The sequence below is a fragment of the Macadamia integrifolia genome, unplaced genomic scaffold (assembly GCF_013358625.1).
Source record: "Macadamia integrifolia cultivar HAES 741 unplaced genomic scaffold, SCU_Mint_v3 scaffold108, whole genome shotgun sequence".
Lineage (NCBI taxonomy): Eukaryota > Viridiplantae > Streptophyta > Magnoliopsida > Proteales > Proteaceae > Macadamia > Macadamia integrifolia.
The window spans coordinates 231486-245145 of record NW_024868077.1 but is presented as its reverse complement, the minus strand read 5'-3'; the positions used below and the strand labels follow the sequence as shown (position 1 = coordinate 245145).

At 37.2% G+C, this 13660-nt stretch overlaps 1 protein-coding gene across 7 annotated transcripts; it reads left to right on the top strand.

Moving 5' to 3' along the window:
* The first annotated feature begins 4867 nt into the window (after positions 1-4867).
* LOC122062610 (disease resistance protein RPV1-like) lies at positions 4868-13383 on the top strand. 7 transcript variants are annotated; one of them, XM_042626251.1, is made up of 8 exons: positions 4868-5515; positions 7034-8156; positions 8696-8980; positions 9065-9910; positions 10053-10892; positions 11255-11590; positions 12748-12889; positions 13161-13383. In XM_042626251.1, exons 1-5 carry the CDS (start codon positions 5019-5021, stop codon positions 10650-10652), a joined length of 3351 nt encoding a protein of 1116 aa, XP_042482185.1. In that variant the 5' UTR covers positions 4868-5018; the 3' UTR covers positions 10653-10892; positions 11255-11590; positions 12748-12889; positions 13161-13383. The 7 variants fall into 7 exon arrangements, with proteins under 7 accessions (XP_042482185.1, XP_042482182.1, XP_042482186.1 ...); XM_042626248.1 differs by having other exon boundaries at positions 12748-12894; XM_042626252.1 differs by lacking the exon at positions 13161-13383 and having other exon boundaries at positions 11255-11345; positions 11449-11590; positions 12748-13050.
* Positions 13384-13660: the final 277 nt, after the last annotated feature.

Genomic DNA, 13660 nt, shown 5'->3' with positions numbered 1-13660 from the left:
TGACCATTTGAAGTTGGAGCAATGAAATAGCTTGAAATGGAATCTTCGTAGGAGTGGCGTAGGCTACACCGGCGGCACGCGCAACAATGGCGCAAATCTGGCCATAGATCTCATCAAGGAGAATCTATTAATATAGACCGTCTGATTAAAATAACGGATTGTAAATCTCAACCACAAGATTCGAATAAAATAGTCAACTAATGACGTAATGATGACGTAAGCGGTCAGCATGCACTTTTTGTTGTTGATCTATGATTTGGTTGCTTTTCCGGATTTTAAGGGAGCTTGTCTCTCACTCACAAAAGTGAAAGGCTTATTGACCGTTGGATCCGAATCCTCCATGATGGCTTTAATCAGATTTCATGAGATCATTAAGATTAGAATCTTTTTTATATCTTCTATACACGTGCGAAACACACCAACATGCCTTGATAAGGTGTAGCGCCAGTGCATCAAGAATTATGCACCTAACCAATCAAATCTTATGCGCAAGCATCTATCGCGTCCATGTCAGCGCAAAATCTCAGCAGTCTTTGGATGGGCATCAAGCCTACGTGGTCGAATCTTGACCATCCATTTCACTTCCCTTTACTCCTCTTTATTACAATCAAGCCCCTGCCTCCATATATTTCAGTGCTTAAAGACCCCTTGCAACTCAGACCTTCAAAATCTTGAAATTACACAAAAGCCCTTCAAATTTCAAAAATAAATTCCGAAAAATCCACCTTACGCCGAGAGCAACTGATGGATTTTCGGTTTGGATTTTCGAACCGACTTTACGGAAACGCTTATAACTTTTTCATACGATATCCGATCGAGATGAAACAAAGTGCGTTGGAATTTTAACTGGATGCTCTACGACTTTTTAGAAGACTCAATCATCTGAATCATCCATGTAAAAAGACCAAAATGCTCCTACACCTTTCCAATGACGTATCTTTCTCATACGAAATCGGAACGTGATGAAATCAGAACCATTGGAAAGATTGTATTTTTTTCGTATTGTTACATGTAGAACACTTCCTTTAAAAAATTCATCTTCAATGCCGAAACTGCCCTCGACTGTCACAAATGCCGTAACTTCTTCATACAGTATCGGAATGTGTCGAAATCAAATACACTGGACTAGGTAAATTACAATCTATCTTTTTCATGCAGAATCAATCTTCCAAAAATGTCATTTTCATTACCAAAAATGCCCCCAAGCATAAATAGGCCAATTTTGCCAGTTTTGGCCTAGAAACCCGCACCACCTATTAATGATGTATTAAACCACTACGTGCATACCAAGCTGCTCTGTTATCTCATCGGTGACACTGGACACTGCCATGTCATCATTTTCATCCACGTCACCCAAACTGGCCACGTCATCACCGCCACGTGGCCGAGTTGCCAACAAGGACAACCATAAAACAACACCTTCCCCAAGAGAGAGGTCCACTCATGAACTTGTTTTAAAACCAAAAAAGGATTCAGATTTACCTCGGTGAAGATAACCCGATTCCGAAGAGACCATAGAAAGTAGCAAGTGATGATAAAAGTGCTAAATTTTTTTTTTTCTTTTTTAAATCATCAGTAGGAATATTCATAGAATTAAACAAGTGCATTATAAGGGATTGAAAAGAAGATGCACATAGAAATTCCGTTCTTAACCCCAAGGGGCTAGCCACCCATACTCTTTTAGTGAATTCACGGGAGATAAAGATATGCCATAAAGACTGGTTTGGTTGTGGCACAAGCCACAATATTGATCTATCTAAATCCATTTACCCACAATATCTTTTGTAGGTAATCCATTATGAGCAATTCTCCAGAAGAATAGCTTAAATTTTGGGTGGATTTGAAGTTTCCAGAAGAATCACCACCAATGAGAGCAAAGAGATATGCAGGTGCACCTATTTGAGATCCCAACTGGGTTAGTAGACATATTACGTGATAAGCAGCCAATTTGGTGGTGAGGACCCCTTTTTCGTAAAGGGGGCACCACCAAAAGTCATTATTAAATGAAATTTGAAATTTTAAGATGTTATTGGCAATCGAGAGAGGAATCAAAGAAGACAAAAGTCCAATATTCCATTCATTTCTACAGATAAAATCAGTAACCCAAGTTAGAGGGAGAGATGTCAGACCTGAAGTAGATGATAGAGTGAAATTGGGGTAGTGAGGGATTCAAGGGTTGGTCCAGAAAAAGGTGTCAACTCCATTTCCAATTTTTCTAATCACCATCTTCTTAAGTAAAGGGGGAATACTTACAATGTTATTTCATGTGGCCGATCCCCTCTTTTTAATGGTATCGAGATCGAAGATGGACTTGTTTGGAAAATATTTCCTTTTTGAGGTCCGAGCCCATAGGGAATTTTCCTAAGTTATGAGGCGCCATCCAAGTTTTAAGAGGAGTGATTTATTTTGGATTTCCGAACCTCTGATACCTAGGCCACCTTGTGCTTTTGGTGAGCAGACTTTATGCCATCCAATGAGATGAGATTTCTTATTATGGTTTGAATCACCATTCCAAAAATGTAGATATATCTAGTTTCTTGCAAATGGCTTTAGGGAGAGCAAAACAAGACATAAGGTAAGAGGGGGTTAGAGGCTAGAGCTGATTGGATCAAGACTGTTCTGCATGCAAAAGAAAGGAGGTAGCTTTCCATAATGCAGGTTTTTTGTAAACCCTCTTCACAATATGGCTAAAGCTTATCACTTTGGACCTAGGGTAGAAAAGATTGGTATCAAGATAAGTGGAATCAGCATTCATTTCCTTAAGCCAAAGAATGTTTGAGAGAATTCTTAAGGGATTGATTTACATTGGAACTAAATGTAAACTACTTTTATCATAGATAACCATGAGGCCCGATAGATCAAAGAATAGGTCCAGTATGCATTTGATGGTTGAGATATCCTCGCTAGTAGCTCTACAAAATATAAAGGTATCATCAGTGAAAAAAATATGAGATATCTCAAGAGAACACCGAGCCACTTTATTACTTTGGAAAAAGTTGAGGTCCCTGTAGGTAGAAAGTAACCTAGATAGTGCTTCCATAGCTACAATGAAGAGGAAAGGGCTTAAAGGGCAGCCTTGTCTAATTCTTCTAGAAGGTTCAAAAAATTCAAAAGCAGAGCCTTTAAGTTTAATGGAGAAAGAGGAGGAGCTTATAAGATAACTAATAATATCACCCTATTTTTCTCCAAACCCTAGGAAATAAAAAATGGTTCTAAGAAAACCCCATTCCAATTTGTCATAAGCTTTCGCCATATGCAATTTTATTGCAACATAACCAGTTTTGCCTTCAGTCTTTTTAAAGAAATAAAAAATCTCCCACACAATAATTATATTATTAGAGATTTGTCTTCCCAGCACAAAAGCAGTCTGGAAGGGAGAAACAATTTTGTGCAGGACACCCTTGAGTCTAAAAGCAAGGACTTTTTTCCTCTTTTCCTTTTCTTTTGCATGGACCCTCGTTGTGATGACCCCAACATTATACTCTACTTAGTATAGTGACACCTACAAAGACTTTTTTAATACTAAATAGATATTATCACAATTGTGAAAAATTTCACGATTAAAAATAGAACATGAGCGAATTGAATTTCCCTGTTGTTGTCATCTTGTTTATAAAAATCCTAAAGGGTCAAGAAGATGACAACTGGCTGGTGACTTGGCCATGAACATGACAGCTTGATGCGGTTAATGTTTAAAAAATCGTAATGGTTGCGGAAATGAAAATAATTATGACATCTAATCCACTTCACCTAAATTATATCAAACTGGGTCAAGGTCTGATCTGATTTAAGTAAAAAAAAAAAAAAAAAAAAAAAAAAAATCCACTTTAACCAAATTTTATTAAACTGGTTCATGGTCTGATCTAGGTCGGATTTTGTCTAATCAAATCATGGTTTCAAAAATGATATAAAAATAAGGAGAAATTTTTTTTTTATCTAGATGTCTAGGGTATTTCTTTGCCACTGCACTGTTCCACAAATCACGAGTGGATACCAGTAGGGGTGAAAGTTTGGCCTTGACAATCTGAACCCGCCCTGACTTGCCTTGAACCTGAATAAGGTTTGGACCAAGTTTTTTGATTCTGAGGGTGGGTTCGGGTTGAAAAAACCCAACCCTGGGTTGGGCTCAGGTTGAGACCTCAACCCGGCCTAAAATTTAACCCTGAAATTTTAAGAATTTAGGGCTCCTATAGTCCTATTGGTATTTTATTTTTCTATAATTTTTTAATGTATAGGATATGAGTGGTAAAAAAAAAAGGTCAATCAAAGTTAATCAAACCATTGCAAAAGTCAGGATCAACCCAACCCAACCTGACCATGATAGGGTCAATTAGGGCCGAGTTAGATTGGTATGAACCCAATAGGATTGGGCCTGAACATGAATCTGACATGGTTCGGTTATGCCTCGTTTGAATTTTAAAGACCTAAAATTGAATTAAGGTTTTAAGAAACTTGACCCAACGCAACCCTGTTTCACCCCTAGATACTTAGTCTAAGGGTTTTTTCTAAGATAAATAATATAGTTTAGACTGGATAATCCCATGAAGAGTAAAAGTTAGTAGACCAAACAGTTTCAATTGTATTTTTACCCAACTTCGACAGTCAAGTCCAATCCGGTTTTTAATGTTTGGATCTTATGAGCCATTTTTCTTTTCTCTCATGTGACACCCACAAGGCCACATGGAAATCCACCAGCTCTTGTCACTTTCAAATTAAAATATACTTGTGCAGGTCACCTAAACATGTGTCGTTTATAATCAAGTGGTGAGGTTGATGACAAATATTATCTACTCAGAAAGTCACTCAGCACCCAGACTTCCACTCATTTTCCTAAACTATGATTTTGTGAAAGACAATTGAGTCAAGTCAGTCCAATACTTCCTAACAAAACCAATTTATAAACAAACCAAGAGAGTTTCTTGAAAGAAAAATAGAGAGCTCTTTGAACATCTTTTCTTCTCTGCAACTGCAACTGTAACTGCAACTACAACTTCAATTTCAACTTCAACTTCAATTTCATGGCGGCACTAGATTCGGCTTCCTCCTCCGCTGTCTCCACAATTGGATCTTTCAGTTATGATGTGTTTCTGAACTTCAGGGGTGAAGATACTCGCAATTACTTCACTGCTTTCCTTTACAAATCTCTGAAAGACAGAGGAATTAATGTCTTTATTGACAATGAAAATTTGAGGACTGGAGAAGCCATTGGCCCAACCCTCCTTGGAGCGATTGAGGAGTCCAAAATCTCGATCCCTGTCTTCTCCAAAGGTTATGCGGATAGCAAATGGTGCTTGTTAGAACTTGCTCAGATAGTTCAATGTCAAAGAACCAACGGTCAATTGATCCTGCCTATATTCTTCTACGTTGAGCCATCGCATGTCCGGAACCAGACTGGTAGTTTTGAAGAAGCATTTCGGGAACATGAGAAGATTTTTGCGCCCCATATAATAGAGAGTTGGGGGGAAGCTTTGAGAGTGGTAGGAAACTTGAAAGGAATAGTTGTCGACGAAACTAAGTAAGTCTTAATCCAAAAACTTTTTCTTAAGGTTATCTATTTAATTGTTTCATTTCATTAGCCCAATCCACTTTCATATGTTACACTTAGATATACAAATTGGCCTAAATGAGAAGCCACCATACCCCTACTTTGTAATTCATATATAAGGTTGCGTATTTCTAAAAATCTTCATAATACGATATAGATCAGTATCAATAAGGACTAAGGATCGAAAATCATACAACTTTCCTGGATCGGTCATGGTATTGGCTAGGATCGGTCAAAAAAAAAAAATTTTCTTAAATCTAAAACATTCAGAAAAATGAAAAACCCCAAATGAAAGAATGAATTATATTAAAAAAAAAAAAAAAAATAATTCAGCAATAATTAGCTTTTCTAACGCCAGAAGTTCAAAGCCACGATTTTTGGAAAGCCATGAGAATCAGGAGTCTCTGTTTCACTTCTACTGCGTCGTAAGCCACATCCTCAGTCCATGGCCTGAAATCTGTTGCTTCCAGAAACTTTGGTGGGGCCATGTTCAATATTGAGGGACCACCTTTGTAGCCACCTCACTGAAAGCTTTAAAGTCTATAACATTGCTCTTCGATCTTCCAGTCTTGGCTTCCAATTTATCTTCCTTGGTGGGTTTACTGATTGTGTTCTTATCTCTTGGATTAATTTGCTTTACCAAACCCATTTTCAGTTTTTTAATCTGAGTCTTGAGGAATATGAATCTGATGACAAAACATCCACCTGGTTGCTCCAGAAAAAATCACTGAAGTATATAGAGGGCTGAGTGCAATTTCACAGTAACAGTCTCTGAGAGAGAGAGAGTGGTTCGCTGTTCTCCTCGATTTATCAGAAGCGAAGGCATGGGAGAACGGGGAGAAGGGAAAATGGGAATTGACTTTCAAGTTTCGTCCTTCTCAAGTTCCCAAAATGTCTTTGTCCTCGTAAAGAAGCAGAGCTCTCTCTTCTGAGTTTAAGTTATAAAAAATATTTTTTTTTTAACAGGTCGGGTCGGATCCACTGATCCGGATCGATATCCGATACCCAAATGATACTGACACCTTTCTAAGGATAGGGATCAGTCTCAGCCGATACTAATCTGATTCGGCCAATCTGATATCGATACTTGATTCCATGTTTGAGAGTGATAAGAAACTTGAAAGGAATAATTCTCGACGAAACTAAGTCTCGATCCAAAAACTTTTTCTTAAGGTTATCTATTTAATTGTTTCATTTCATTAGCCCAGTCCATTTCCATCTGTTACAGTAGGAATTACATATTGGCCTAAATGAGAAGCCACCACACCCCTACTTCATATTTCGTTTATAAGGTTCATTACCAAAAAAATAAAAAATAAAAAAAAAGTTTATAAGGTTGCATATTTCCAATTTTTACTCGTGCCAATTGCTCATAATGGTTGGTTTCCATTCAATAAAAAAATTAAATTTATATATTCTTTTCATTACTAGATACTTTGATTTATTAGTTATTGTTGTCATGATTTTATATTTGTAAAATAATTGCAGGGATCAAGCAGAGTCAGTTGAATTAGTTGTCAAAAAGGTTCTGAGTGAATTGGTCAGTAGCACGCACTTGGCTGAGTGTAAGAACCGTATTGATATGGATTCTAGAGTAAATGATCTATTATCATTATTAAGTATTGGCTCCAATGATGTTCAATTCGTGGGAATATGTGGTTTTGGTGGCATCGGGAAGACAACTATTGCCAAGGCTGTCTACAATTGCATCCTTTCAACCTTTAATAAGCATAGTTTTCTTTCAGATGTTAGAGAACAAGCAATGCAGTACATGGGTATAGTGTCTTTACAAAAGCGACTTCTTAAAGATATTTTCAAAATAGATTTCGACATAGGGGATTTTCATGGAAGAAAAAAATTGATAGAAGAAAGAGTTTGTAAAGAAAAGGTTTTTCTTGTTCTTGATGATGTTGACAGTAAAGAGCAGATATGTGCTTTGGCTGGTGGACTCAATTGGTTTGGTCAAGGAAGTAGAGTCATAATTACAACTAGAGATGAGCATATTTTGAATATGGCTAAAGTTAATAAAGATAAAATATACAGGCCTCTATTGCTGGATCATGAGGATTCTCTTCAATTATTTAGTTGGCATGCCTTTCAAAGTGAACAACCTCCTGAAGAATATATGCAACTCTCACGTGATGTGGCAATTCATTCCGGAGGGTTGCCTTTAACTCTAGAGGTATTCGGGTCTTACCTATCGGACCTAAGTGACAAAGATGAGTGGGAATGTACATTACAGACTTTGAAAGAAATTCCTCTTGAACAAGTCCAAAGAAGGTTGAAGATAAGCTATGACAATCTAGAAAATGATTATCAAAAATCTATATTTCTTGATGCAGCTTGCTTTTTCATTGGATGGGAGAAAGAAACTATAATTTCCATATGGGATGCTCTTGGATATAATCCAAAGTCAGTAATACACATACTAATTAAAAGGTCCCTTTTAAAATTTGAAGATGATATGTATGCTGGCTGCTGCTTGAGGATGCACGATCAAATTCGAGACATGGGAAGAGAAATTGTCTTGGAAGAAAGCCGCATGGAGCCCTGTAAGCGTAGTAGGTTATGGTCTCGTGGAGATATCTTGGAAGTATTAGAAGCACATAAGGTAAGACCTAAACGCAAGCTTCTGTGTATGTGTATGTGGATAATGAGTAGTCTCTTCAACTATTTAGTTGGCACGCTTTTCAAAACAACTAACCCTCTTGAAGTTTATAAGCAACTCTGACAAAATGCGGTATTCCATTCAGGTGGGTTGCCTTTATATCTAGAGGTGTTAGGATCTTACATATTAGACCTAATCAACTAAGAAGAGTGGGAAAATGCATTAAACATATAAAGGAATCAGTCCTGAAGAAGTCAAAAGTATTTTGAAAGTAAGCTATGACACTCTAGAAAATGATTATCATAAAGCCATAATTTTTTATGATGCATGCTTTATCATTGGATGGAAGAAAGAAACTATAATTTCTATATGGGAAGCCTTATAAGCGTGTAAGCATGGTAGGTTGTGATTTGGATGCACTCCATTGCCTTTACTATGACACTCCAAATGGCATGGGATAAACCGTTATCAATGAATTTTTCTTTCTTTCGGTTTTTTGTTAACTATAATTTCAATTTAACTTGAGTTATTTTCTACTATAGGCAACTGATATGAATATGATCAAAGGCATGAGTCTCCCATTCAGCTGGCATATTAGTTTAACTAGTGAGCACTTTGAGATGATATCCAATCTTAGATTTCTCTCCATTGCACACGCAAACTTTGAGGGAGACTTTTCATGCCTTCCTTCTACATTAAGATGGTTTGGGGGACAGTGTCGGGAAATTCTACCAACCAATTTTTATCATAAGAAATTAGTTCATCTCGACCTACCAGGGAGCGAATTTGAACAAGTTTGGAATATCAGGACTGAAGATAAAAATAAGGTATAGTATTTGACTTTTTTTTCCTCATTTGATTATTAAGTTTTATGGATTTTAATATATGTATGTTGTATTTTTGTTTGACAGCGGTTCCATAATCTGAAAGTTCTCAATCTTAGTTGTTGTGAGTATCTATCTAAGTCCCCAGATTTTTCATGGTTTCCTTACTTGGAGGAATTAGATCTTGGAAAATGCTCTTTATTGGATGAGTTAGACGAGTCCATTGGGCAGTTGAATCGGCTCAAAAGTCTAATTCTCAGATTATGTTTGTCACTGAGAAAGTTGCCCAAGTCTATTGGTGATCTAAAATCTATAGTCAAGCTTGATTTGTTGATGACAAAAATAAAAGAACTCCCAGACAGCATTTCTAGGGTGGGTTCTCTCAAAGAGCTTATTCTTAAATCATGCAGTTCACTCAAAGAGTTGCCCGATGGTGTTGGACTATTAGAGAAGCTTGAGGTATTAGATATGAGAGGTTGCATTAAACTAGAAAAGCTACCGAGATCAATGGGGCGAATGAAATATTTGGATACTATTGACCTGAAACAAATGAGTATTACTAAATTTCCTAATGATTTTTCAATGACCCAGAATTTAATGAAGCTGAAAATCAATCAGCTGAGGCTTGAATCCCTCAAAGTGGATATGACACCCTTGAAAAGCCTGAAGCAATTAAAGATTTGTGAATGCAAGAATTTCGGATACATTCTAGCGCTTCCCTCAAGCTTGGTTGAACTTGATTGTGCACATTGTGATTCATTGTTGCGACTACCAGATTTGTCACAGCTGAAATTTTTGACAATATTAAACCATAGTTATTGCCCAAAACTGGTGGGGATTCGAGGCATTGAAGGAACAAAATCGTTGAAAGAATGGGATGCGCGAGGATGCAGTAACTTGACATATACTCCGAGCCTTATAAAGGTTATGAAGGTCCATAACTTTCAATCGTCTTGTTTTCTCCTACTTAATTTAATTGGAACTGATTGAAATTGTTAGTTAATTTATTACTTTGATGTTTGACGGCTCCTTCCACTTTCCCTTACCCTTTTCCTGGTTATAAATTTTTCTGCAGGGAACACTTCTACCCGGCAGGTTGTCAGGTCAATATGGTTACAGTTATTCCTTGACTGCAAATGATGAGATCTATAATAATGGTTTTATTCTTTGCATAGTTCTGAAATTCCTGCCTCTCCCTAAGCCCCATCAGTATTTGGGAGATGATCTACGAAGCATCAGTGCAAATATTTCAGCTACTATCCACAAAAAAGTTAAAAAAATCAGTTGTTTTCATACGCTGATAATTAAGGATGTTGAGTATACTACTGATCGAGATATAATCTGCATTCTCCATTTTAAAGGCTTTGAATGGTTTGGGATTCCGTTGCAAGAAAAAGAAGCCATTGAGATTTTAGATATACGAACAGACATAGGCACAGTGAAATTCTGTGAGATATTGTTCAAGAACAGGATACCTGACCAGAAAAAGCCTAATTCGAGTCACTTGATGGTACCAGATTTGCTTAAGTGGTCATACGTCAACGATGATGGTGGAGAAATAACATTACATTATTGGCCCAACAAGCAACAAAAACAAGGTTTCTTGAGGCGTTTTAGATTCAATTCTGTTTCTGATGTAATGGGGGGAAAAGGGAGAGATTTTGAGGAGCAGTAAGAGAGCTCTTCAGGACAAAGATGATGAGGCAGCAGGCAGGTCCTTCTCTTAGCCTGACTTTTGAACAGCAAGGTTAACCAGCCAGCAAATGATGATGATGATGATGATGATGGAGGATTCCCCTTTGATAGTGAAGAAGCTGAGGCATAATGAAACAATAGGTTTTGTTATAACAACCTCATCAATTGTTCCTGCAGAGGTGAAAACTGTTTGGGGATGCCAACACTAAACTGAAGTCAGGTAATGACCTCAGATGTACCCTCTACAAAGATGTTTGGGTTGGTTCTTTAGCTTACTTTAAAGGGTTTAGCAAGGATTTTGGCCTATCTTTTCCTGGAAAATAAAAACAGTAAAAGTTACTGCCGGAAAATAAATCAGTAATGTGGATACTGAATGAGTCTACTTATGATCACTCAATTGAGTCTTAGGTCTTATGTCATTGCCTTCTCACCCTCATGACATCATCTATTGAGAAATGAACATGATAGCTCAAGAGTACTGTTTTTTTCATGAAATTATTTAAATTTTAATTTAGTTTCTAAAGATTTTAAGTGATGCATTGATCTTTTCATAAGACACTCATTCACCAATCATGCATGCAGGGCTGGAAACCAATCATGCATGCAGGGATGCATACAAGAGGGCAGGGGGTCTTTTCCATGGAGGAAGGAGAGAGAGAGAGAGAGTGAAACAGTTTGGGCACGCTTTTATCCCGAAATAAATTTATATGAAGATATTATCCATATCAAATGATAGAATTACTGTTTTTATTTTTTGGTTCTTTTTTCCATTACAGGGAATTGCCTGCAGGCCAAGATGCTGACACCCCTCTAAGAGGCTGGAGCTCTTATGGCTCCTTTTCTTGGATCATCTCAGAAGAGGAGTTCCTAAAGAATGCAAAAATCATCTCTTACAGTCTACTTGCACATGGGTTTAAGGTTAGAGACTTCAAATTAATAACACCTACGCACGATAAAGTAATTGAAACAATTGTTATATTACTCCATCCTTTTTCTTCTTGTGTCTCCCTATTTTGTAGTATGCTGTGTTTGACTTTCTCTGGAATAGAAGGATTGTGAATGGTTCTTCATGTTAGATCAAACACCAGGAAACACGAATAAAGGGAGACAATAGATCCGTACGACACAGAGATTTAACGAGGTTCACACACCAGGGTGGTGTGCTACGTCCTCGGGCGAAGAAGAAGATGATTCACTATGCAGAAGAGAGATTACACCCTAGCAGCGGCGAGGAAGAACTCGCCCTGAAACCCTAGCTTCGTGAAAACCCTAGAATACAATGACTTTCTCAATAAGCAACAGTACATTATATATATTCCAAAAACGTGGGTCGACCCATCGGGTCGCGGTCGATCCGGCCCAACCCCTCTGCTTCCATCACAGATCTCAGAAATTTTTCCATTCGGGTCGCCACCAAAATATGTCGGATCGGGTCAATCTTCAAAACGGGTCAAGAATTCGAGACAAACTTAATAGAATCATATAAGAACTGTGTCAAAGGTGAATTTTAAATATCCTATTCTACTTTAGTTGTTGGTTATTTTCCAGTTTATACTATTTTTATTTGAAGGATTAGTCAATTGAGTCTTAGGGCTTTGTCAGTTGTGAGCATGTGTGGTTTATATCGTACATGATTTTTTGTGACAGGGACTTTGCTATTGCTGGTATGGTAAGAGCCAGTGATTTGCAGGGGAAGTCATAGCCTGACTTAGATATGCTACCACTGGTGTGGCTAACTGATCCAGTCGGAATGGGGCATTAGTATGTTGTAATTGAATATGTGACACTTATCTTTGTTCTGTTTATTGGCCCTTTCAAAAAACCAATCCAACTAATGATGTACAAATAGCGGTATAAACTTCGCTTACTTTCATAAACAATACTGCAGGATGAAGAGAACATTCATTTCTTTATCACTTTATTTTTTATTTAATGTTGAAGTGGTGCCACTAACTGGAGCAATTACCCAGAGATATAGAAAAATGAACTGAGATTTAGAAATTGAAACTCTTTCATTCCTAATTGCAATGATAAACAAGCTTTGAATAGCCTATTATTAGCTTTTTGTTTTATAGGTGAAATGCAAGGAGTTGAAGAGAGCCCACACTGTTGCTTTCCCTGTAAGAGATCCCCATTCTGATGATAGTAAATCCAATCAAGGCTCATTAGTGGAGTATGTGTGGCTATGGATTCTGAAATGAGAAGCTTTGAGGCACTGTACTGTAAATTCATCTACTTAGCTGATCCCAACTGATCAGAATTTTATGCATTATGAAATTCGAGTAGTATTGTTATATTCTAGTTACTGATTTAATTTAATTTTCCCCCTATCTTCCAAAAAATTAAAATTATTTTAAATAAAAATATTCTTCCTTTGATATTTGTTTATATCTTTCTCAACTTGATCAATCCATAAAATTAAGGGTTATGGGTTTTACTTTCTCCCATAGATCTCTAACATGACCCTTTTCTTTCTTTTCTTTTTCAGATTTTGAATCTAGTACAATAAGCCCGGAGCGGGGGATCATTGGTTGTGAGAATGCAATTGCTTTGTGGCAATGAATAATGTTTGGGATTGTTTCTGAAACAATTTCACTACAGGTTTTTGTGATGAGGCCTCGTCTCTTGTACTGGTCCTTTTCTTATGTAGCCTGAGTCCAACTTTCTCAACAACTAACAATAGTTATGGAGGTTTTATTTTTCTGGCGATATGTTACTGGTGTCAACACCAAGCACAAACAGGTTAATTTCATTTCCAAAGGATTGATAATTAGCCATTACGTGGCATCATCTGAAGCTTATTCTAACAACCCACCAAGAGGCTGGAACGATTATGACTGGATCATCTCTAGAAGATGAGTTCCTTAGAAATGCAAAAGTCATCACTAACAGTCTACTTGGCCATGGGTATAAGGTCAGAGGCTTGACAATAATAACAGTTAAAACAAACACAAAGGAAAGTAGAACACATTCACCTAAGACAGAGAT

Excerpts from the sequence above, each read along its gene's own strand:
- LOC122062610 (XM_042626250.1), top strand. The coding sequence starts at position 5,019 with ATGGCGGCACTAGATTCGGCTTCCTCCTCCGCTGTCTCCACAATTGGA. Across the intron at positions 8,981-9,064 it reads GGACTGAAGATAAAAATAAG|CGGTTCCATAATCTGAAAGT; the intron begins GTATAGTATTTG and ends TTTGTTTGACAG. Across the intron at positions 9,911-10,052 it reads GCCTTATAAAGGTTATGAAG|GGAACACTTCTACCCGGCAG; the intron begins GTCCATAACTTT and ends ATTTTTCTGCAG.